At 41.7% G+C, this 26,802-nt stretch overlaps 5 protein-coding genes across 5 annotated transcripts; all 5 read left to right on the top strand.

Annotated features, from left to right (window-relative positions):
* Nucleotides 1-250: 250 nt before the first annotated feature.
* Nucleotides 251-2,302, top strand: LOC112598284. The gene is made up of 2 exons (XM_025344684.1): nt 251-1,688; nt 1,747-2,302. Exons 1-2 carry the CDS (start codon nt 376-378, stop codon nt 2,222-2,224), a joined length of 1,791 nt encoding a protein of 596 aa, XP_025200469.1. The 5' UTR covers nt 251-375; the 3' UTR covers nt 2,225-2,302.
* A 738-nt stretch (nt 2,303-3,040) lies between these two features.
* Nucleotides 3,041-4,063, top strand: LOC112598289. Its single transcript, XM_025344688.1, has 4 exons — nt 3,041-3,076; nt 3,240-3,291; nt 3,376-3,614; nt 3,693-4,063. Exons 1-4 carry the CDS (start codon nt 3,041-3,043, stop codon nt 4,050-4,052), a joined length of 687 nt encoding a protein of 228 aa, XP_025200473.1. The 3' UTR covers nt 4,053-4,063.
* A 3,234-nt stretch (nt 4,064-7,297) lies between these two features.
* LOC112598283 lies at nt 7,298-9,256 on the top strand. Its single transcript, XM_025344683.1, has 5 exons — nt 7,298-7,727; nt 7,813-8,212; nt 8,296-8,492; nt 8,559-8,747; nt 8,808-9,256. The coding sequence occupies exons 1-5, from the start codon at nt 7,587-7,589 to the stop codon at nt 9,249-9,251; spliced, it is 1,371 nt and encodes a 456-aa protein (XP_025200468.1). The 5' UTR covers nt 7,298-7,586; the 3' UTR covers nt 9,252-9,256.
* Nucleotides 9,257-9,262: 6 nt separating this feature from the next.
* On the top strand, nt 9,263-14,012 carry LOC112598282. Its single transcript, XM_025344681.1, has 3 exons — nt 9,263-10,145; nt 10,212-10,279; nt 10,349-14,012. The coding sequence occupies exons 1-3, from the start codon at nt 9,911-9,913 to the stop codon at nt 13,850-13,852; spliced, it is 3,807 nt and encodes a 1,268-aa protein (XP_025200466.1). The 5' UTR covers nt 9,263-9,910; the 3' UTR covers nt 13,853-14,012.
* Nucleotides 14,013-23,156: 9,144 nt separating this feature from the next.
* LOC112598286 lies at nt 23,157-24,066 on the top strand. Its single transcript, XM_025344686.1, has one exon. The coding sequence runs from the start codon at nt 23,165-23,167 to the stop codon at nt 24,044-24,046; it is 882 nt and encodes a 293-aa protein (XP_025200471.1). The 5' UTR covers nt 23,157-23,164; the 3' UTR covers nt 24,047-24,066.
* The last annotated feature ends 2,736 nt before the right edge of the window (nt 24,067-26,802 follow it).

The raw sequence follows: 26,802 nt of genomic DNA, 5'->3' as shown, positions 1-26,802 counted from the left end.
CGTCACCCTGTTCCCTGGGAGACGGACGACTCCGTCCTCGACCACTATACTACTGGACAGAGTCTGTCGCGCGCGCGAGGCCGCACCTGTATTTATACGCATTCGCGCCCGTTATCATTTATCCCTACTTTTTTTTCTTTTTATATACAGAATAAAAAAACAATGTTTGGAGAACGATCGTTGTTTTTTTATTGTACAACGTATAATTTTTTTATTATAAAACGATCGCTCCACGAGACATTGTAAAAAAAAGTACAAGTTTGTTGTACTGTATACACGCATGTCAAACACACACATATATAATATGTATATATTGTAATAAACGACCGTTCGTCGTTTTAGTCGGATCCGCCGTCTCGACCGTAAAACTACGCCATGTCACTCGTCCCGTTGTTTCTGACCAATAAAATTAAAATACAACCGCTCGAACACCAAGTGTACGATTTTCAATTACGCGATCATTTCCTGTCGACCGAAGACGTGTTTTTTCGGAAATGTCTTTGTGGCAAACACGCGCACCGCAAGGTACCGTGTTTCGTGAGCAACGACCGTGAATGCAAAAAATGCGGTACGGCTTTCGAACTGTTGATACGACACCAATCGCTGTTGTTTCATCGAAAAACTCTGGAAACGTGTCGCGTTTTCCGGTGTTGCGTGCACAAACACGATCCCCCGTGTTCGGAGTGCATAAATTGTAAAACCGGGAGTCCGTGCGTGGTAAAAGATCCGTATTATTGCGATCTGACCACGGACGTGACGTGCGTCGGTCCGAAATTCGCCGACGGACGATTGCACAGCACGACGTTGTTCGAACACGACTTGTTCAACCATTTGTTTGATTTGCGCGTGGCGCTGTTTTATTTTTGTAAACGACACGCGCACCGACACGAACACGACAACACCGTACCGTGCACGGTCCAAACGTTTCGGTGTTGCGACGAAGCCGTGTACGTTACGGATTTCAAACAATCGTTTTTGCTCGTGGTCGACAATAAAAAATACGTCGTTTACGACCCGTCTCTGTGGCGGGAACAGTCGACGAATCATTTTGCGTCGTTGGTGCGCGCGGCGGTTCTCTTGCCCAACGCCGTGCCGGAACGTTACAAACGGTTCGAAACGTCGAATTTCAAAGTGTCTAGTATAAAAAAATACAAAAGCGGAAAACAATCGGTGGTGCGGACGGCCGTGACGGGATTCGAAGTCAAAGCCATCTATCAGACGGCCACCATATCGTGCGACTTGCCGTCGGACGCAGTGATGATACCGCAACGCATATGGGACATGATGAAAAACGAATACGATTTGAATCTCGTGTGCATCAAACGAGATCCCTGTATTAAATCCACGTGCATGTTCGTTTGCAAAGCGATACGCAACCCCGATCCCGGTGTAGACGTTATAGTCATCAACGACGCCGTGGCCAAACCCATGAATCAAGACGTGGACGGCGATAAAAACGCGGTATACGCATTGCCCAAGCACACGCGCCAGTTTTACGATCGGTACGAGACGTTTTTGCATAAACTGTCGAAATACGAAATGTCCGTGGCGTACGCACGCAACAAGACTCTGATCGGTTTGCCGAGGTTTTCGTTCAGCGAAAACGCGCGGTTACTGATTTACCGCAACGCTCAATGGTTGCGGGAAAACAACGAATTTTTCAACAGAACGCACGGTCATGGTTTAGAGTGAGTGATTTGCTGTGTTAATGTGCGTGCGTATTGTTTACATTTTAACGGATTACAGATATATGATCGAAGCGGGTTGCGGCTACCTGAAATCGGAATACGACGAGTTTTGTATGGTTTTGCGAAATCTGAACGAAACGCGAAACACGTATTGCATAACCGTCGACGACCTGTTGCAGACCACGGACACCGTTTCGAGTGTCGTGCAATCCGGGGCCAAGGGTCACGAGGAGACCATGAAAATGTTTTTCGACCGACTGTACGATAACTCGACGAGTCTTTCGGAAAACCAACAACGATCGGCTATCGAACAAATGAACCGGTACATAGTTTCGGGACAACGTTTGCGGCAGACCGGTCGTACGCAGTTTATATTGATTTATTGCGAAAGCGAATTGAAGAGTTCGTTCGGTACCGTTTTCTTAAACAGTACGCCCTACGTCGATTTCAAACCGTTGTTTTCTAATTTTGCTTTTATGTTTAACGAAGCGTCTCTGAACGAATGCATTAAAGATTTAAAAAATTGTGCACGGTGATTGATTGTGAACGACGGAGACGACAAAAAAAATAAATCATCGTTTGCATTTTTTATTGTATGTTGACACGACACTTGAATAAATACACGTATTTGTACTCTATATATATATATGATAATCGTGTTTTTTTTCAATTGTACTCCATTATTTTGTGATGTATATATATATAATACACGTATTTGTACTCTGTTGTTCCATAGTATAAGGATTATATAATATAATTTTTGTGATGTGTATTGTACACCACTGCCGCTGCTGTTGCTCGTGATGTAAGTCGGTAATATTACTTTGGTAAAGTATTTTAAAGTAAGTAATTTATCGGTAAAGTAATAAATATAAATTACTTTACCACTTTATGAGTATTTTTTTTTTTAATTTTATGAATCATTCATTAATCATTATTTATATTATAATCATAATCATATAACATATTAATATATTATACCATGTTACTCTTATTAGGTTTTATGTAGGCTCTTTGGAGACAGTGCCTTAGTGATTACTGATTAGGTATTGATAAAGAAAAATATAAACATTAAAACATAATCATTATTATAAATTTAAAATTATAGCAATTATCATTTAGCACTTGTCTATAAATGTCTTTAGCAGTATACCAGTATAATCTATTTTAGTCAGATTCGTCAAATATACTTAATGTTTATATGTACATATATATATAATAGAAATTTAAACTTGCTTTAAAAAAAACACCGATTCATGGCTTCGACAGAATGCAGATCTTTTATATTCGTCTAATTGTCTCAGACCAGAATAAAATTTTAGGAACTTAACTGTTCTACAATCTACAGTAAAATGGGTCGTGATCGTTCCAAAATATGGTCGGAATTTGTAAAATGCACTGTCAACGGTCGTTCTGGGGCTCAGTGTATTCATTGCAATGTTTTTTATAATTTTATTAACGCAACCAAAATGGAGTTTCATATATCTAAGTGCATCAAGTGTCCAACTAATATTAAAACCAAATATTTGAGCAAACATATCATGAAAAAAGAAGCTAAGCAGTTCAAAGTCCAAAAGTTTAATAAATGATGATGAAAATGAAGGTTGGTATTCACTATTTTCATTTTATGCAATTTAATATTTTTTTTAAATTATATTTCAAAATGTTTTAATAATTTCCATTTCAGACTTGGTAACTAGTGATCTTAATCAAAATCTAGAATCAACTTCTACAGCTAGTTCAGTAGCAAGAGTTCCAAAATCTGTATTGGACCAGGATGATACTGATGATAATAACAATGTATCTGGTTTAGCTGGAATGGTAAATGATTCTGGAAGATCAACTGTACTTTCACAATGTTCATCAGCCATTATCAATTCACAAAAACTTGAGCATTATTTTGACTCAATGAATAAGTCTCAAAAGGTAAATTCCTAATAATTTTAAAATTATGAAATAAGTTTTATTAAGTAATAACTAATAAGTGGTTTGTATATTTTAAAGGATGACCTTGATAAACACATAGCAAATGCAATTTATGTCACTGGTGCTCCATTAAGTATGTTGGAACATCCACTATGGCAAAAAGTTTTTACAGCTTGTCGTCCAGTATATAAAATACCAACTCGGAGCTCATTGTCATCTACCTTATTAGAAAGTCAATACAGTGAAATGAAAAAAAAGGTATCTGAAATTGTTTTGTCTGCCCCACATCTACATCTACAATGTGATGGTTGGACCAATATTAGAAATAATGGAATTATGAATTTTATACTGTCAACACCACGTCCAGTTTTTGTTAAAAGTGTCGCAACTGGTCAAAATCGACATACAGCAGAATACATAACAGATGAAATTAACTAAGTGTTAATTGAGTTCAATCCCATGAAATTTGTGACTTTAATTGGTGATAATGCTGCAAATGTTCAAAAAAGCTTCATGTTGCTTAAAAATGTGTATCCTCATTTAGTTCCTCTTAATTGTTTAGCACATTCTATAAACCTACTGTTCAATGATATTGTAAACCTTGAGTCATTAGTTAAATTAAAATCAGATAGTTTATCAATTGTGAAATCAATTAATCGTTCGCAGATACTCAAAGCTTGCTTAGAGAATATTAATAAAGAACAAAACATTTTATGTTCCCTAAAACTACCATCTCCAACAAGATGGGCTAGTTTTTTTTATTGTCTGGAAAGTTTAAATTCAACTAAATTTAGTTTACAAATCTTAGCTGTCCGTGAACCAACATTATCAGCTTCTATTAAAAAACTTTTATTAGATGATAGTGGTTTTTGGGAAAATGTTGACAAATGTATTAATTTATTAAAACCTATGGTTAAATATATAACTTTATTAGAGTCAGATTCGCCAAATATTCATAAGGTTTACAAGTATATAATGGAAATTGAAACTTGTTTAAACAAAAGCACTGATTCTTCGCTTTTGTCAATAGCTGATTCCTCAAAAATGTGTGTTAATTTCCAAAGAAGAAAAGTAAATATGATAAAACCCCTACATTTGGCAGCAACAGTACTTGATCCTTGTGACCAAGGAAGTTCACTTACTCCTGAAGAATATATTGATGCATCTGAATTTATTTATAATATTTCAATGAACAGAGGTTTAAATGCTAATATCATAATGGCTGAGTTGGCTAACTATAAAACAAAATCAACAGGGGTTTGGTTAAAAAGTTATTTATGGGAATCTTCTAATTTAATGGAACCTTTAGTATGGTGGAATGGTTTATGTTCCTTTTCTGTACTTTCTTCAATAGCTACAAGTATTTTAACTGCTCCAACTACATCAGCTGCCACAGAGCGCTCGTTCAGTACTTATGGGAACATTCACACAAAAAAAAGAAATAAACTGACATGTGATAGGGCTGGTAAAATAACCTACATTAGCCATAATTGGAAGTTAATCAACAATAATCCAAAACCTAAAGCTATAAAATTAATTTCTGCTTCATCTACATTGACTACTACATCACAGGAGTTGAATGATATGCCTATGAACATTGATGAAAATGAGTATGAAACGGTTGAAGACGAAGACAACTCAGATGATGAAAGTTATGAAATTCCATATGCTGATGATGAAACATCTGATTGTGGGTCAGAAACTGAAGCCGAAGTAGAATATTTAACATATGATGATCTCGAAACTCAAAATACTTAAGTACCTAAATTATTATTTTTATTTTGTTGATAATTTGTACAATTTAATATTTTATAATACGGAAAGTTTCCTACTCAATTTTATTTTGTTGAAACAACATGTTATTACTTATTTTATTATATTTTAAAATAACCAAACAAGTGCAATTTACTATTTTTATTTTGTTTATAACTTTTATAATAATTTTATACTGAAAGTTATCTATTTTTATTTTCTAATATTGTTTTGAGGTGTATATTAAATCGTTATAGTTTTTTGTGATCTAACAAAAGTCAAGACTGGCTTAATTTGTTGCTTTTATTGAATTAAAAGCTTTTTATGTATTATATCAAAAAATATGTTTTTTTATTTTAAATTTCTATTTTCAGATAAAAGTATATTATTTAGTTTTGTACTTTTGCTTAACATTATTTTATAAAGTATTATAAATACATTTATTGATTATTGGCTATATTTGTATAGAAAATATTTGAATGCTTCATATAAGGAGAAATAATATTTATATTGATCGTAGCCATTTAGGTATTTTATTACTTTAATAATAATTAATTAATATTACTTTTTTATCAATTGGGTGTTGAAAAATAAATTTCCTAATAAGTAATATAAATGTAAAAAGTAATATTATCGATAATTTAGTTAAGTAAGTTACCTAAAAATAATTTACAAGTAATTTTATATAAATTTCCCAATATTACCATAAAAAAGTAATATTACCGGTAATTTACTCAAGTAAGTTACCTAAAAATAAATTACCGGTAATTTTACAACACTAGCTGTTGCTGTTGCTGTCGTCGCTGCGTCGTACACGCACGCCCGCATGTGTATATAATGGGATTATGTGAAGTTGAATTCTATACGCCTATCGGGCCGTACGGGGGTCTGAACCAATAGTTTATAATAATGGCCTACGAGCCGTGACGGTAATCTAAAAGCGTCGGTACCGTAAAATAAACAATCAGTTTCCATTTTTAATTTACTGGCTACGGATTGTAGAACGCAGGATCTGTACAACAGATCAAAGTTTACGTGACTGTGAACACAAGCCACGGGCGATCTTTTCAGTATTCCTCGGATTTTGTACGATTGTTTGTTATTGACGGAGCGACCGCCCGAGGGTTGCGGCGCTCCGTCGACCGAAATCACGAACGTTAACGTCAATCTAACACCGGTTTCGCTTGTGAGTAGGTTTTCGAACGTGACGACGCACGTCGTGTTTTCGTCGCCCGTCAACCGTAACCGTCTGACGACGTTGTCGGCGCACGAACGCACGACAGTTTTTACAGAATCGTTTTTCAATATAGCGCGACATTGTGCTGATACGACGTCGTTGTATTGACAATCGGTCACGTGCGTCGGTACCGAAGTGGACGTATATATTAATCTAGAATCTTTTAAATCGAAACGGAGCCATTTCCCGTTAAAATCTAAAACAGCGTCGTCGTCGTCGTCGTCGTCGTTTCGTGTACGGATTAGTTGCCAGACTAAGGATAGATATTGATATTCGTTGCAGTCATCAAACGCGGTGTGATCGTTTTCATAGAAACATTGGCGAACCGACGAGTTTTCTAATCCGACGACGACGAAACAACGGTCGTTGTCGTCGTCGTCGTCATCAATTTGTCGCACGATCGTGTACGCGCATTCGATAGTGGGGTTTATTATAGTTTTTAAATACGAAAACATTGCGCGCGTGTGTCGACGACACTATATTACATTTGAGAAGAATTTCTTTATGAAACGGACCTGTCAATTGACGGCAAAGTTATTAATTTTTTTTATTTGAAACCAAGGCCATATTTATTAATTTATAATATATATATAGATGATGTTTATACTATAAATTCGTAGCATTTTTTATGTGCGCGCATGTTCAATAAAAAGAAATAAATTATTGAATTTCATCTTTAATTGAAAAAAACGCACAACACTCGTTAAATCGACTCTGCGTTGAACGCTCATGCGCTCGACACACACACACACGCACACACAAAATTTAATCCATTTTATTTTATTACGCGTTGTTGTGGATTGCAGACCGCAAACGCTATCGTCGGTAGCCCTAAATCCCTATTAGAATATTAAATCAATAAACTTCCACGTACCGGTAATTTACCGGGTTTATTGTATAAATAAATGCGCACGCTATCAGTGTTTATTAACCGAAAGTGCCAAAACTCGGATAAAGGTGTTGCTGCACCTTTTTCGTAACACATGTACACATCTTTGCTGATACACACACACACACACTTTTTCAGTGCGCTTACGATGAAACCAGCGTGCGTCGGTGGCACGGACCAGAGTACTGTAAAAACGGCAGAGTCCATAGAACGGTTTTCTCGAGAGTTTATCAAAGTACGTGCGCGAACGCGATGTACCGATATTGCGCTCCCGTTATAGGAAAATAATGCAATGTACCGATTTCGTATATGTATTACAGAAAATCGTGATCGGTCGCGGTGCGGGTTCCGGCAATTACGCAGTATCGCCTATAGGCGTTAACCTGTTGTTATCGTTTTACGCGCTGAACGCTGCGTCGGACAAAACGACGATCGACGAACTCCACCGGGTTTTGGGCTGGAACGTCGTCGGCAAGTCCATAACGTCCACACGTAACGATTACAATAAATTGTTTGTCGATCAGGTGTTGGTGTACGGCAATCACGTGTTTGTGCCAAACACCGGTGATATCAACCGTTCGATCGAACATCCCGTAAACAGACTGATCTCGAAGTACAATACAAAATTTGAATTGTGTTGTACGTTAAACGCCGCTGCCGCGTACACCGTCGAATACACTATGGACGTTTTGCGACCGTTGGTCGTTAAGACTAAAATGGGTACGTAAAGCGACTACGCGATACCGTATTTTTTTATTATAATCGTATTGTTTTCACATGCACACACACACACGCGCGCGCAGACAACCACCGTCACATATTGAGCAACGTGTCCAACGTGCAATATAAACTACACAGTCCGTTTTATAAAAAAAACACCAGGTCTATGCCGTTTCGTACCATCGACAACCGTACGGTTTCCGCGGACACGATGTACCAGTTTTCAGACATGCCTGTCTGCGTCGTTGACGGATCTACGCACGTTCGATTGGATTGCAAAGTATGTTTTTTTGATTTACGCATCACGATATTTTTATAATATATAGCACGTGTGCCCGCACGACAGAACGACGGATTGTTTTTATTGATAACGTTGTCGAACAACGAAACCAGTCCCGTGCAACAGTTGCGGTCCGCCGTAGAATCGTTTCAATTGAACAAGATCGTCAAACGTTTGCGTATGCGCAAAGTTCAATTGTTTTTGCCCAAATGCAAAATACTGAGCACCGTAGACGTCAGGCCCGTTTTGAACGACGTACGTGTACGGGGTCGTTTCGACCGACGGTTCGGATTTTACGTTTTTTTTCATTTACAGATGAACGTGCACGGCATATTCGTCAAATCCAACGATCCCGGCAACGGTGCCGCTGCCGCGTCCAATGGTTTCCGCGAAACGATTTCCGAATTCGTTCAAATGATATACATGTCTTTCGACGACAACGATGACGATGATGATGGTGACGACGACACGCGTAGTGCGGTCGTAATGGGATTTACCGACGACGACTGTCATCATCGGTCCGCGACGTCTAAAAAGAGCGACGCGATGAACGCTTTGGACGGTTTTGGTAAAACGATCAGACGCATGATGACGATCACCACCGGTACTGCCGGCGACGCCGTCGCGTCGCACGACGAACCGTTGCCGATATTGTCGGTGCACGTAAACCGACCGTTTTTCGTTCACGTGTGCACGAACGTAACGGGCGCGAACGTAACGTTGTATTTCGGTTGTGTCCGTGATCCGCGGATCCGTTGACGCGCGCGCAAACGTTTCGAAACGTTCAAAAACCTGTCCACCAGCACTCGGTATAGAATCCGTGTCGCGCGATCGACGCTCATGCGGGAAAAAACCCAACGCGCCCGCAAACCGGTCCGATTCGTGCGTAAAACCGTGTACGCCGTAGCGATACCGAATCGGCGCGGAAAAAAACCCAACGCGCCCGCAAACCGGTCCGATTCGTGCGTAACACGGTGCTCGTCCAACGTGCGTACGTGTCGGTTTGATTACGCGGAAAGTACGTGCAGTTTCGGCGGATTTCAAGTTCTGGGTTTTTACATGACGTTTTTAATAGGAATTTTCTCCGTAAGCCATAAAGGTAATTTTTATAGGATTTTTAATTGGGTTTTAAACGATTTTTAATTGGTGTTTACGTGATTCGTTTTGTGCGCATAATTGTTTACTTTATCGCGACGTGACGCGCGATAAGACTCGGCGTACATGGTATAAAACCGAGAGGGCGTCGTCGTTTTTCGTTCAGTGCGCTTCAGTGTGACGACTTCAGTGGCTCGACGTGCGCGCATTTCGACAAGTCAACCGATCGCTCCGGGCGCGCGCCGCTTCGAAAATCGTGTACCCATGTTTGTGCGCATGTGTTATTAGTTTTACGAGTTATTCAAACGAGTGGGAGAAACACAATGGATACAACAGCAGCAGTGATCACGGACAGCGAAGCGTTCGATTTTTTGGATTCGGTTACGAGCGAATTGATCACGACTCCGTCGTTTGACCACAACGCCGCCGCCGTCGACGATAGCGTGTCGTTCGTTACGGACGATTTTTTCGAAACTCAGATAATATTCGAAACGTACCAAGCGCCGTCGTCGTCGTCGAAACCCAACGATAAATTGGAAAACCTTATAAAAGATTCGGGTAAGTCTGTCGCGCGCGCAATTCAAATCATGTAAAAGTAACGTACGTATTTTTTTGTTTGTACAGAATTGATCGACGAATTCGACGCCGTTGCGGAGTTTCCGTTTGTCGAAACAAATATAAATACAAATACGGTACGTAACGGTGTTGGGATCGACGTGTGTGTATGTAATAATAATTAATTTATTCATGTCGTTGTATAGACTTTGGGCAATATACAGCAGTATCCGCCATCTAGAGGCAAATCTATGCAACGTACAAAAGAATTGTACGAAGAGAGCGCAGCCAAAAACTGTTGTGCTGCTTTCTACGATACCGATGACGACGACGACGATGATGATATCGTTGCCGCCAAAGTGGACGGCAATGACAGCGATAGCACCACCACCAGCAGCAGCAGCAGCAGCAGTAGTAGTGACGGTAGCAGCAGTAGTAGTAGCAGTAGCAGCGATAATAGCAGTGACGACGACGACGGAGAAATGTCTTCGCAAACACTTGTCGCGGTAGACCTGTTAAAAAAAAGAATATTGAAACGCGTCGATGACGGTAAACGTCAATTGTTTGAAAACAAGGAAAACATTGGAGATTTGTTGAACGTTGACTGGGGCGATGACGACGAAGGCGAAGAAAAAGACCCGACGGCGGTGCTGGACGTCGTCGACGTTTCGATTACGTCGATCGTCGACGAGGCGCCTCGTCGACGTTCCAGTAGGTTGTTGTGCGGATCTCTGGATGTCGGGGTTCGCGTCGGAGATACCGATAACGAATTGGCCAAATACGAATTCGTGGTCGACGAATCCGCAACTCAATCCGAAGACGATTCGATAATGGTGCCGTTTCCGAACGTTTCGGAATCCGAAATGCGCGCCAAACACGCGGCATTGTTAAAAAAATACAAACCCATTAAGGATCCGATGGACAGGCACGCACAGCTGAAGAAATTTATAAACGCCGACGTGCCGCCGACCATGCGCGTGTCACATTACAAAGGTTTGGAGAATTTGGACGCCGACGGGTACGTATCGTTGTACGATATATTGACGCACGCGGAACGCGCAATGAACGTCGAATTGAAAATCGCGCCTTCCGATCTGGGCACCATGTTGAAATACATGGACCGGAACATGTATGGGTTTCCGCAAGAGACACTACCGATCGTAAACCACTCTATTTACCCGAGATCGTATAAACTGCGTTACGGTTTCGTACCTTTGATGTACAATTCGCACGTCGAAGTGTTAATTAGACGTTTGGTAAAATCGCGATCCAAAGAACCGTACGATCTGTTCGAAGGCGAATTGGAACTAATGGTTATGGCTTTGTGGCGGATATCGGTTCAGGATTTGCGATTTTACAACGAACGCGTCAATCGCAAGAGCAAAAAAGACGTACTTTTGTATCTGTATCATAATTTTAAAAAGGCTTTTCGATCCGTGTTGAATGCAACGCCCGACGCGAATAAAATCGATAGATACGCCGAAATTCGGGAAATTTTAAAATCGTATAAACGGTACATGTATTTTTCCGACGATCGGAAAATTCAGACAATGGCTCTGGTCGTATTGAAGGAACTGATGATGTTCGTGTACAACAACAATTGCGTGTCCGCTACGGATGTGAAACTGTGGTCGGTGGTGTGTTTGGACTTGGGCGTGCATCACGTCGCGTTCAGCCACACGTACAATCATCTGATAAAAAATCGCGTAAATATATTCAATTGGTTTGCTCAAATGGTCGGCATGTACGCGGAAACCCAACGGTCTCCGAACGAGTACAGCGTGTGGGACCGCTGTCTGCACGTCAACAAGATAGCGTACGACGCCGACGTGTCGGTCGCGTACAAGAAACACTGTTCGGTCGACGGTCGAACCAACAAACGGACGAACAACGCGACTTTGGATACCGTCATCACCAAAAGAGACGTGCGGTCGATGTTTCACAAATTTTTCAAAACAAACGCGGACGTACCGTTGAAGTTGTTGATCAAATTGGACAATTTTTTTATGATTTTCGCTCACTACTTTGTCCAATACCTACGGGACACCGCGCTCGTGCACCAAAAAGAAATCACGTTACGGAACATCACTTGTTTTTTGAAAATATTCAATCACGATGTATGGCCCAGATATTACGGAAATCTGTTAAACGCAGTCGACGTAGCCGTCGAAAACGTAAAACGTAAACTGTGCGGCAGTTTTGTGGACTGTTTGAGAAACCAGCAGAAACGATATTGCAATTTCGACGCGAATCAGATTTCAATTGATCCGGCGGTCGGACGGGTGCTGGTAGATTTGGGTTTCGACGTTTTACTCTGGATACTCGGACCCGTTTTGGCGCAAAACGGAAATTCTGTACGCATCAGTGCACCGGCGTGTGCCGGCATTTTCATAAAACGGTTGGAAACGTTTGAAACGCAACACGTTTTGCTCAATAAAAAAATACCGTTCCGTCTGGACTACCCGGAATGGTTGACCGGTGGTACCGCGAACGACGATTGCGATTACGATGAAAAACTGGATAATTCCGCCTATTACGACGAACGCGGTGCGTTTATGTTTCCCGAACGGTCGGATTCGGATTTGTTTCGAAACGACGAGACCGATGACGACGACGACGACGGCTGTGAGTTGAGCGGCGAGAACCGTGACGTGGTAGATTTAGGAATCCCTGAAGGAGAAATGTCCGATTTCAACGATAGTGACAGCGAAACAGACGTTTGTGATACGTATCAAGACCGTTTGGACAAGGACGATTTATTGAACGCGCTGTTGAAGCGCCAGAAACAAGAACGGATGATGATCGATTCCGGAACGCCGTCGGACGCGGACCTGGAACGTTTGCGTGCGGACATTGACGAGCTCAAGAAATCGTTACGCGTAAAAGACCACGAAATCAACGTAAAGGAAACGGTCGGCGCTATCAAGAGAAAACGCATGGAAACCGAACTGATGGTGATCGACGGAGAATACAGCGAGGTTTTGTTTGACGCCGGCATAGTTCCAAAAGATATCGCGAAATACCTGAACCGAACTCCGTTTGTGAAACCGCCAAAACGTCAGAAACTGTGCGACGATACCACCACCACCACCACCAACGTCGCCGTTTCCCAGAACTCTATTCGATCGTCGTCGCAACAGCGTCGTGACGATAACAAACGTCGTAGATCCGTCACGTCGAACAATTTACGAAAATACTTGTTGACCGGTGACGAGGTTTACAAGGTCGTGGACGGTATACGGACTTTTGGGCTCGTTACAAACGTGGCGTTGAACCGGAACAAACGGAGCACTCGCGGTTGCAATCTGTGCGATGTGCCCAAAAGCGGTACGCTGAACATGCGGATCAGCGAAACCTATGCGGTCAGCGCTTGCGTGCCGTGCGCGGAAAAAATAAAAACCTTGTTGGTCGAAGGCGTCGTTGAATTCGATTACGTACAACGGTTTCTGACAACCCGTATAGACTGTCGGTACAAAGCTCCATTGTTGTTTGATGCTCGCGGAAAAATGTTTACCGAAATGACGCCCAAGATCGAGTCGACGAAAGACATGTACGTGTTTACGTATAACAAATTGGACAAAAATTTCGGAAAGCGCGTTCCGTTGAAGTCGGTATTTGAAGATTTGTGCAAACGTTACAACTGGGACGTACCGATGACGGACAGAAAAAAATCTAAAAGAAAATCAGCACCGGCGTCGACGACGCGATGAGCGAACGCGCTCAGCGTCGATCGTGAAAATAATAAATCAGTCATTGTTCTCGTTACGATTTAGTATTTTCACGATCGACACTGGGACGGGTGCGCGCCGAATTTTTCACTATACAATTTTACATGTTCCATATATATATTATATTATCTATTTAAATTTTAATTATATTTATTTATAACACTATATACATTATATTATATTATACGAATTTTAATTATATTTATTTATAATGATGTTAAATTTTATGTTGTTATGTACTACTATTAAATCAGACGTTTATTATTTTTAAATCCAAGTTGTTAACCTTATAAGTAGCAGGATTCAGAACATACCAAATTTCCAGATGTAAGTTTTTATTGTTACATCTACACGTCACTATCGTTGTTCAAAGGTCCTATAGTAGTAAATTATTATCGTTTGATAATAATTCGTAATAATAAAAATCGTAATGATTTTTTACTTATTCTATAGAAAAAAATGCAAAATACAACAATATAATATAAATACAACAATGGTTTAATAGTGAAAATATCACAATGATTACAAGTAGTACAAAAAAATTCGTATAAGAATTTAAACATCTGTGCCGAAGTGTCGACGACAGCACTCGACATCGTAGGTACGACCATCGGACATTGCGATTTCCAAAGTGTTGATGCATTGCTCTTCTTCTTCACCATCATCGCCGTTGTCGGTTTTCATACGTTTCGATCGATCGATGCGATCCGATTTAGGTAAAAACGATAAACATTTGTAATCATCGCGGTTTTTCATTTTCAAAAAAACATGATAAACGTCCAAGTAACCGCACAACATTAAATATCGGACGTGCGTGTCGTTCAGAGACACGGAATGCGGTTCGTTGTTGCGTTTAACGTGAAAATTTAACAAATTGAATATGGTGCTAAACGAACTGTAAAAAAATTTAAAAAGATTGACGTTTTGTAAACGTGCAATCTGACGAGTGCGCAACGGTTCGTTTCGATCGGCAAACGTTTCGTTTTCGCGCGAACATATCTCGATCGACGGTCTGTAAATCGTCTGCGTTATATCGTTTTCGTTTTGATAATAGTACGCCGTTTGACGGAACGCGCCGGCCAAAGACGGATAACGTGCACTCAAATATTTACGTAGGTCCAATGTACATTCCCGTGTGGTTATTTTGATCTCTTGCGTGAGCATTTCAAAACCCCGAAATCCGGTTTCGGTATCGGAATCGTCTCCGCGATCGCACGCTTCTAGTACACAATCGTACACGTATTTATAAAAATCTCGAAACGCTTGCAACACGTCCCGACTAGTGGTCACGGTATCGTATCGTTCGAAATATTCGACGGCCCGCCGCCATATTTGCGGCCCGTTGGTGTTTGCGCCGTATTTAATGCGGCCGTCTACGTATCTATAATAGACTTTCGGTCGTACGTACAGACATCTGCCCTTTTCGTTCATTTCCAATTCCGTGTAGGGATACCGGGTGTTTAGGGCGTTCGACAAATCCGTACCGGAATTCATTTGTATGCAATCCGTATCGCAATAGTACACTTCGCGTCCGATAGATATCGCGTGTTTGGCTTCGTTTAACAGAGTCGTGCGTATTATGCACGTGATAGCGGCGGCCATTTCGGGTTTCATGGCGCCAATCACGCCGTATATACTGGCTACGACCGGTTTCAACGTGAGGTATAAATTGTTCAAAGCATCGTGTTCCAATTGTAAATCTTCGCGAATTTTTTTTAATACGATCAACCGTTCCGGTCCGTCGACGTCGTCAGGTATTGAGAATTCTAAATCACCGTTGACGTGTTCTTCAATGTACGGATTACGAAAATTGTATTTGGATTTAAACGCAAATGGTTTCTTCCTAGTATCGGCATCAACGATCGTTGAATTGGTTTCGTGATCATCGCCACCACCGTCGTCGTTGTCGCTACCTATCGGTTGACAGTCGTCGTCGTTGTCGCTACCTATCGGTTGACAGTCGTCGTCGTTGTCGCTACCTATCGGTTGACAGTCAAAATCTTCGGCACAAAATCCCTCATCGATGGCACTCGTCGTCGGTGTTGTTGCGACGGGCGTTTGAGCGTCGTCAGATTTCAATAACATAGATTCTTCGTATTCCGCAAATATCGTTTCTTCTATAGTCCGGTTGACGTAGTCCAAGCGATTGGCCAAATACGACCTTTTGTTTTTTGCCGATTGTCGTTTAACGTTAAACGATTTAATTATTTCCGACAACACGCCTCGATACACGTTTTGCGCGTACCATATGATTATTACGGGTTTGTTTTTTCGTTCAAACAAATTTTGAAAGGTGAATTCGAACTCGGTTCCCGGATCCAGATCGTCGTACAGGTATCTGTGCAATAATATCCGTGTACCGGTTTTACTGTCGCTGGCGTGCGTGCTGTAATCGAACACCCGGTATTCGTTTTTGTTTTTTACAAACGGATACAACGACGCGACGTCCAACGCCGTCATGATGGCGCACGTTTCGTCGGAAAGGTTTAAACGATCCATCAACATGGGATACGCTATCCTATAATCGTATTCTTGGACATCCCGCACGTCGTATTCGCCCCGACAATAGTTTACGCCTCCCGGGTAACTTTTTTTCTGACCGTTAGTCAAAATTTTACTGCCCAATAAAATTTCGTTGTCTACATCTCGGCATATGTAATCGTGCGGTATTAAACGATCGTGGTCCACGGTCAGAGGTAATTGATCGACGCGCAACGGTATTATCAGTGTCTGTTTGCTGGTTTTAAGCGTGGTCAGGTATTTTCCGGATTCTAGACCGGTCACTTCGCATTGATTCAGTAATCGGTATTTGATTTTATTATAATTGGTGTTGATGCTGTTCAACGGTATCCGACTGTTGTGCGCGTACTCTACGGCGTATTTTATCGCGTCGGTTTTCCGTACGAGTTCGCTGACCAAAAGCGTGTCTCGATTGTTATAATGCAAAACGTCTCGCAGCGACGGCATGCCGTGCTGACGCATGTACGCGTCACCGTGAACAAACAACCGCTGCCGTTTGCGTATATGATGAAACGTGAATCGCAAAGCTACGGCGTCGACGTTTTCCTTTTGACTGTTTAAAATGTCCGAACTCAACGTGTCCAATTTATAATTTTTCAATTTATACCGCATCATGGCCACGCAAAACAAGTCCACGTGAATCTGTTGAAATCCAAACGAGTATCCGTTTTTGTACACAAACCCGTCGGCGTGTATACCGTAAAATTGACACCGCAATAACAGATATTTCATATCGTATCGCATCGAATTGTACCCAATCACGTAATGCAAACTGTTGTTGGTCGTAGGATAATATTTTTTAGAGTTCGGCGTAGCAGCCGGAGGGTATCGCAACAGGTCCATCGTGCGTCGCAGTAAATCCAATTCGTCGGTATACACTTCGATTACGTTTTTCTGATTTTCGTATTCGTGGTATTCATCGAGTTTTAGCATTTCGGCCAATAGCGTGTCGGCTTCGACGCCGTCGACGGGCAGATACACCAGTGTGTACAATATACCGACGTCGACGTGATGCACCGACGTCGTGAAGAGAACGTCGTCCTCGTCTTCGCCCGTGGGCACTCGATACGGATCCGTAGACACTGTTTCTATGTCGAACGTAATCGTAGGAATTATGGGATCCGCCATGGCGTACGGTTGCAGATCGGCATCGAACCATCTGTACGCTATTTTCGGTACCGTCAGATCGGTCGCGTCGATCCGACGTTTGGCGCAAATCAATTCGAACATCACTTGTTTGGTCACGTCCCAGTAATTGCTCACCGCTGCAAATTTATATTTGGTGTCGTTGTCTCGTTTAAAAATACCGTGCAAACGTTTACTGTCTACCGTAGTGGGGGTTTCGATTTTGCACAAATAATTTTCGACGGTCAACACCCGATCGCGGTCCAACATGACGTCTAATATCGTAAAATTATTCGATTTGTACGTCGCGTGTTTGTAAACGTGCACGGTGTCGTAACCGTACAGCTGTGCTACTATTCGTAGGGTGTTGACGTCTCCGCTCAACACGAACAATCCGGGAGACGCGCGCAACGTTAACCGCACCGTTCGATCGGGTTCCAGATACGAACAGCCTACGCCCACGATTCTATTTGAATCGTCGTACCAGTCCACCACGAAACACAAATCCCGTTCGAGGCACTCGTCGAGTTGCGCGTTCAATCGAACCGTTTGTTCGCAATTCAATTGGTTTTGATATTGATATCGGTAACTATCGAATTCGGCGTTCATGATTCAAGCGTGGCGTCGGCAATAGATTTTGATTTTACAACCGTCGCGGTCGACGGCCATTCACTGTTTATCGGTTCAGTTCTGTGTACCGCTATACCGGATCGTAAATCAAAACTCTCAGAGACCAACAGACGAAAAGTCACCACCGGACCCGATTTACAAATTTTTTTATACAAATAAGAATCGGTGTTGTTTAGGGCTTCGCGAAAATAATCGTTGTCTCGATTCCCGTACATAATCGGTTTTATATGTAGAGAGCGTCGCGCCAGATCCACACGTCAACGCGCACTGATCGGTGATTCGGCACAATCCGCGCCATATATATATATAGAGTGAGAACAGACGGCCGTTAGTAACACCGGGTCGATTCGATGGATTACTACGCACACACGCGCGCGATGTACGCGTGATGAATCGCGATCGCAACACGTCCTCCGTAAACCGAGACTCGATCGATACCGCCGCTGTTTGTGTTTGCGAACGCGTCGGCGGCGAAAAAGCGCGCATCGAGTGTGTCAGACAAGCCTTGTACCGGTTCTACAAACGTCGACGTCGATTGCACCTTTATCCCCGTCGGCAAATAGAAAACGCCACACTGGTGTCGGACATCAAATTGACCGAGGCCGTCGACGGTATAGACAACATCACCAATAAAGCGGCAGAATCGTGCATACTATTGAATTTTTTACAAAAATTCGGAACGACTCATCCGAAATTCGCTGCGGACACGACGTCTGTGGATTTTGTCAAGTGCGCGGATCTCTTTAGAGAACTCTGAGCGAGGCGCGATGACGCTCGAAGTCACGGAAAAACACATGTTTGAAAGCCATTATTATGCGACCGATCGTTTAAAAATCGATGATAACGAATTCACGTTCAACAAAATCGGGTGTTTTGTCACGGATCTGGAAGATTATACAATTTTAAGCGATTTCGACATTACCGGCTATTTGATGACGGATGATCGAAAACCGCGTGCCGAAACGTCAAACAACGACGAACATAGTCATCGGTGCATACCGCGCAACATTCGACAAAACAAACAAAAGTGTTGGATACACGTTGCTCATTTACCGAATTTTTCGCGGTCTTTGGCCATAACGCGCGACCGTTTACGCGATCGCGTCTGCACCGGTCAGATTTTAGCGTATCATTACAAAGAATGTTCGATAGAAGGCAACCGATGTATATATTATGGATTTGTACCGACGTTAAATTTTAAATCGTTGAAACGTGACGACGACGACGACGACGACGCGTCCACCGAACGTTCGTTTTACGGGGCGCACGTGACGTCGAAAATAAACGTACAACACGTATGGCCTCGTAAACTGTACGTTCAATTGAAATCTAGCAGCGCTTGCAGTTGCAGTACAAAATGCGTACGGGTGTCGGTTCTAACGTTGTCCGACGTGCACGCCGGCGAAAACAACGATCGGACGACGATCTGTCCGAAAACGACGTACTGTTTGAAACGCGTTCCCTGGGAATCGGTGTACATCATTATGGGCAACATCAACAAGAACACAATCGAAGGACACAAAGAACACAGGATGTGCAAAACTTGCGCCCAATGTCGAAAATGCATAAACGCTCCGGTTTTTTGTCGCGAACACCGACGCTGTAAACACAGTAAAACCGTGGTAGACGTGTCGAGTTATAATTTATCCCTAGGCGTCCCCAAAATTAAAAAATGTAAAAAAATCATTTAATGTACCGCGCACGTTTATCGTTATTCGACGACGTCGAACATGTATTACAATAACAACGCCGTCGATGATTTTGTATAATAAATAAACGGGCGCGTAAACATTACGCGTTTATCGTAACCTCGACATTGCGCGCGCGCATTGTAACGACGTTAATAGTTTTTTTTTGCGTATAACAATTGTAATGAAAAAAATATCATAATTTATGTATGCATGTAATGTACAACACTGTAATTTTTTCTCTATACATAAATGTGATTATGATGAATAAAAAATAATACAAGTATTTAACGTACTAAATAAATTTTTTTATTTCAAACAAAAAAAATACACCCAAATACCAAAAGTACAAAAACCGCATGTATAAAAAATCCAACACCGTTAACAAATTTTATAAATCTAAAACTACACTAAGATACAAACAGTAAAGTTGTTGATCGTTACATTTCTATTCCGGAATCGCGATCGTCGTCGCGTCTGTACGTATACATATTGGAATTTCGTAGATTTTCGTACATCTGTCGTGTGTGCAATACGTTTCGACAAAACGAACCGAACGGTTCGCGGTCGTTTCTATTACTACTGGACCCACTACCACCAGCGGACGAATTTCCGGCGGTCGACGCCGAAGTCTTTTGATTGACTTTGTATTTATCGGCGTTACCGCGGTCTCGAGAATTGCGACCGGATTTCGACGCGTTCATGATTATGTACGTTTGTTCGTGCGCGTGCAACTTGTTATACTATCTCACGCAAACGTTATCAATGTTTGCGATACCGTCACAAAGAAAACATTGTCGGGTTATCGGACTACAACGTTTATATATATAGTAACGATGAGACGTGCGCACAACCGCGCGCGGCTACGCCCGTCCGCCGACGTGCATTCGCATTGATGCCAATTTCAGTTATAGAAAAAAAATAACGCATGTACAAAAATAACAAATATATACATATATATTATGATTAAAAAAAACATACAAATATAAATAATGCAAACACGAATCACGGTTGTCATGTACAATTTTTTTGTACAAAACCATAAATTAAAAAAACAAATTTAAAAAATATACGAATAACGTTCTTACAAATTAGACACATTTAATCTAAAAAATTTGTACATATTAAAAAAGTATAATAACCAGATTACGATACAAATCCGGACATACGTTCGACCATAAAACCCGTATCGAATAATTCGATATGTACTGTCCGCATGTAGTGTTCGGGGATAATTTGTAATATGATTCCGGTTTACATATCGACATGCTGATGTTGTGATGCAATCCAGCGTCATCGGTTGATATATTAAAAAGCTCGGAGTATTCAGCGTTGACGTTACGAAACAGTTTATTCAAATTCGTAATGTTTTCGGCGTTGACCTCAAAATCAGACACACCGTTTATGTAATAATTACCGCCGGGTAAATGATTCAAAACGAATCCGGTACCGGATCCTCCGTCAACAACGGTAGGCTCTGGATCGATTGAAACGTGTGGCATCGACGGTAAAGTTGTTGTCGTTGTCGTCTCATTAGAATCTGAATCACCAAACCAATAACGATCTCCGTAATCGGTATAATTATTGTAGTCATCGGTGTCGAACGTACCGTGATTTCGATCGGTTGCAACGATCATACGACATGTACAAATTAAATTTTCTAATGGATTCATTATACCGACAACTCGTTCGACGGTCAAACTAAACGCAACATTCGCACAACACAAAAACATAAATATCGTCGTTTTATGCATAATGACGGGTCCGTCGGTCGACACACGCGAGCACACTATGATTGATTTTACGGCGTTTTCCCGTTTTTAAAGACACCAAGTTTCAAAACAACACGTATTATGTCCTTATACGGAACGTCCATTGTTCATTATAAAAAGCGTCGTCAAATAATTACGTTTATGAATATATTTATAAACAAAAAAACCCATAATATTATAAATTTTATCTGTTATATTTTAAATATTTATATACAAATCCTTATACGGTAATAAAAAAACATTATTCAACGTACACCGTACGTATGTATTGGATGTGCGCATATGTCCATTGTTCATTGTATATATGTAATAAACGCGTAAATTGGATAAAAAAACATTATTTGATGTACACCGTATGTGTGTATGTTTGTATTGGATGTGTGGTATGCGTGTATGTATAAACGAAATTTGATACGAGTTGTTCGATAACTCGTTTGTGCGTTTTTGTGTTATTATAATATTATACATTACGATACACACACATAAACCAATGATAAGGAATTGGAGGGGCGATATCGAAGATTACGCGCGAACGCGTATAAATACGAGTGCGGCCTCGCGCGCGCGACAGACTCTGTCCAGTAGTATAGTGGTCGAGGACGGTGTCGTCCGTCTCCCAGGGAACAGGGTGACGGCGTCTACCGAGGTAATATATATACGTATAAGGATAGGGCGCGGGACGGGACGGAGAATAATAGTAATAGTGATTTTCTGAAAGCGCCGAGGAGGCCAGCGGTGCGCCGCGTGCGTCGACGCGCCAGCCAATGTATGCGGCGCGCGTCGCCACGATGGTACATTGGTTAATATTGGGCATTTAGAAAAGTTTTTCCACGCCCACATAGAAAATGCAGCGCATACGCCAATGCGCTTAGCTAGGACCGGTTCGTCCGCGAGAGCGAGTACCAGACCGCTACCGCGGCTCGGGCATGCGCCGACGGTACATGGTGCCCACTGATAACCATTCCGGCGCATACGCCACTGCATTTTTTCTATGTGGGAACGACGGGAGCGTCGCGTGGAGAAAAAACTTTTTCTAAAAATTACTATTACTATTATTATTATGTACCATCGATGACGTCGCGCGCGCGCGTACACGACGACGACGAGAACGTCGACCGTGCGCGGCGTACGTACGGCGCGCGGAAAAAAAACTTTTTTCAGAAAATCACTATTACTATTATTCTCCGTCCCGTCCCGCGCCCTATCCTTATACGTATATATATTACCTCGGTAGACGCCGTCACCCTGTTCCCTGGGAGACGGACGACACCGTCCTCGACCACTATACTACTGGACAGAGTCTGTCGCGCGCGCGAGGCCGCACCTGTATTTATACGGATTTTTTTCACTCCCACCACACGATTATACGCCTGCGCTTTAATCTCCAAAATGACGACACTGGTTTTTTATTTACGTATAATCGTATGCTTGATCAGGTAAATAATAGACATGTAAAGTAAACATACGTAACGAACAAAAAAAGTAATAACAAAACGTTTTGTAACGCATATACATAGTAAACGGCGTTTAGTTTACATGTACATTTGCGCGTTCGCGTCATGAGTGCCGCTGCCGCCACGTTGGTCGTACACCCTTATTTTCGTGCATACGTTTCCAGTCCCGCAGTGCGCGAGGCGTTGAATCGATTGTTTTCATCGGTGTATGTGTGCGATCGTATACCGACCCGCGACGTCAACGCTCTACTGGTGTACGGAAAGAACGTTATTTTGAAAAAATCGCTGTTTCTGGAAAACTATCACGGCGGCACTGATGCCCATATTGAAAACGACACTATTGTAGACGATTATGCGTCCACTACGTACCGTCTACCGAAATCCGGCGTGCGCATGTACACTATACAAGACAAATTGCCACGATTTTTACTGTGGCTGGATACCGAGGAGTTCGATCCAAACGTGTGTTGTACGGCCATGTACAAGTGGTCGACGGTCGAACAGTTGCCGACCGCCGTGGCGGTCGCGTCGAATTGGGCAAAAAAATACGCGAACGTACCGACGTACGGTTTACGTAAATTACGGGTAGTCGTGTTCGATTTAGACCAAACCCTCATAGACGACAATCCCGTCGATTGTAAATTATTCGAAAACCACGAAACCGTTTTGAACGTGGCTCGAGAAAACTATGATTTTGTAGTGTTGTGGTCGCACGGCAGTTCGTTACACGTAAACAATTACGTTGCTCGGTTGAAATTCAACTTCGATCTCGTTTTAAACGACGTCGACGATAAAAACGTTCAAAATTGTAAGAATTTATTAAACATTTACAATTATCTTAGTACGGATTGTCGTATAATATACGCGGTTTTGGTGGACGATTCGCCGTACAATTGGACACCGGAATACGATAATTTAGTGGTGCCCGTTCGGGGCATAACCGATATTTTACCCGTAAGCCACGCTTTATACGAATTGAAACGTTGAACAGACGTTTGCGCGCGTGTGTACATATATGTATATAAAGACGTAGCGTCGTCGTTGTGACAATCAGTATTTCTCGAACCGAGCGCACGGACACATCGATTTTCTGAGAAAAAAACAATGTCGTTCGAGACACCGTTGCTTCGTCAAACCATAGTGCGCCCAACAAAAAGATCGAGGATTGACGACGGCGGTGATACTATCGAAACACGTCTTTTACGTTTACGGAACGATGTTCCCGATCGTCCGACACCGTCTACGTCGTATTCTGCGTGTACACCTCCGTCACTATCCGATCACGAAGAAATCGATTGCAATAAACCAGCACCGTCATCTAAAAAACGAGTGGCGTCGAGTTTGGAAAACGAAACATCGCTCGAATCGTTGAAAAACCAACGGGACCACATGGCTTATTTAAGCGAACGATACGAACACAATATATCCAAGCACACTCGCGCCATAGAAAATTGTCGAACGCGTTTGGAAAAGGTCAAATCGGATATATCGGAATTGAATTGTGAAATAGAACGTCGCGTTTTGGACCAAAACCGACAACACCGTAAAAACTTGCGTACTCGGTATATCGAAAAACACATGAACGAGTGCGCCTGGGCTTTTACCGATGAAGCGTGTCCCGTGTGTTTAGAACAATACAAACCAAACGTTGTTTACGATAAATGTAAACACGCGATGTGCGTAGATTGCAATCGAACACTGTTGCAGTCATCGTCGCGCCAGTGTCCGTTGTGCCGATCAAACATTGTGAGTTATACGACGTTTGACGAAACTGAACTGAGCATGACACAAGTGAAAGTTATCGAGAACAACGACGACGACGACAACAACGACGGCGATAATGGTGACGATGATATGTTTACCATGTTAGACTATTTAACGTCCGACAGAACACGAGACAACGCGATAGTTATAGATGATTGATTTTTTTCAACTGTACTACATAATAATATGATATTAAAAAAATTATATATAAAAAACGATTGTATTTTTTGACACTAAGGGTTACGATCACTGGGCACTTTTATCTGTCCGTTTAAAGTGAATACGTATAATAATTTACGATCGACAAATGGACGGAAATCACGGTAATTGTTATAAAACAGAAATTCGGATCCGTCATTGGGATCGTATACACAAAATCCAAATACACTTTTTTCCGATTTCGTGTACATTATCCGATTGTCCGACGGATCGTAGTCAAACGTATAATAAAAACCGTCTTTGTACCGTGGCCAATAAATCGGCGTTGGTTTCCGTTCAGGCATCGGCATCGGTTCAGGTATCGATTCGGGTGCCGGCGTCGGTTCGGGTGCCGAAAACAAGGCGTCCACGTCTTTAGTGTTTACGGACTCGGATACGGGTATTGCGTAAATTAGGGGAAACTCTGTGGCTTTTCCATAAGATTCTACTGATTTGTTATCGTTGTTCGACATGGTGGCGAACCGTCGGAACTCGGGCGATTCGAAATACGGCACCGGTGCATTGACGGTCTGACAGGGTATGGTGTAATTCAGGAATTTTCCGGTTACGTCCACTACTACACCACCGGTCGGCACCAACGATCCGTTTACGTAGTCCATCAACAAGAGATCGTTGTCGGGTTCGCACACGTATTTTTTCGTACGAACGTCGAAATCGTGGTAATCGGCCATGGCTCCGGTCCACCGTACTTTCAAGTGCGGCGCGTCGGGTTTTATTATTTTTTCCATAATCGGTTCCACGCATTTTTTCTGTTGTTCGTCAAACACCGAACTCGGCCAATTCAGTATGTCTACGTATACCGGATTCGAACCCCAAGCGTACTGCAACTGTTTGTCCGTCGTACGTTCGTCGCACAACGTCTGGTGGACAACAGTGGCGGTTTTCCCGGGGAGGCAAGGGAGGCACCGCCTCCCTTGAAAAGTTAAAAAGAAAAAAGAAAAAAAATTTTTATATCCGATTAAAAATATTTATTTTATAATTTTTTTTTTTATTTTATATTATTTACTTTTTTTATTCAATGTACAAATATTATTGTATTGTTGTAAAAAATAATTTTAAAACGGATGCCATGCGCCCCTATAATGGCCAATTATGTATAATATTTCCAATGATAGGAAAAGCATTAAAAATATTAAAAATATTACGTTATTTTCGTACTGTACTACAACAGCTGCCCGCTGTAGAGGCTTGAGGCGGCAACCGATTCTGTTGCCTACCTTGCTATCAAAGTGTACACGAAATTACACACTCACACACATAAACAATCGTTTGAACTGCGCATGCGCTTTGCTAGTTGGGCGGCAATAAACATTTTCGCCTCCTTCAGTGATAAGGATCAACCTCGCGGCTTATCACAGTGACACAATCACAAAACTGCTCATTTTCAATTATCAAAATAAATCGTATATCTCTATGCATAAAAGTAAATAATTATGAAAATTGAAGTTATTGGTTACTATAATAATTAATTTTGTAATATTGTATGTTGTATTAATCATTAGTGATTACTGATAAGTCCCTATGCAATTATTTATAAGACATTATCAATTATAAGTATAAGTATAGTAATTCTAGTCCCTACTTCCTATTGTTTCTAGTGTTTTGAGTGTTTCTAGTTTTTTTGTGATTCGTGGTTTTAGTTCTTATTGTATAAAAATATGAATCCAATATATGACCCAATTGTATGTTTACTTGGAACTCCATTCAGTCAATGTAATACTCGTGATAAAACAGATATACTTGAGCAAGGTAAACCAACT

This window comes from Melanaphis sacchari, unplaced genomic scaffold, assembly GCF_002803265.2.
Source record: "Melanaphis sacchari strain LSU unplaced genomic scaffold, SCAv2.0 Contig476_pilon_pilon, whole genome shotgun sequence".
Classification (NCBI taxonomy): Eukaryota; Metazoa; Arthropoda; class Insecta; order Hemiptera; family Aphididae; genus Melanaphis; species Melanaphis sacchari.
The sequence above is the reverse complement of the archived record's forward strand: the minus strand, read 5'-3'. Positions and strand labels throughout refer to the sequence as shown.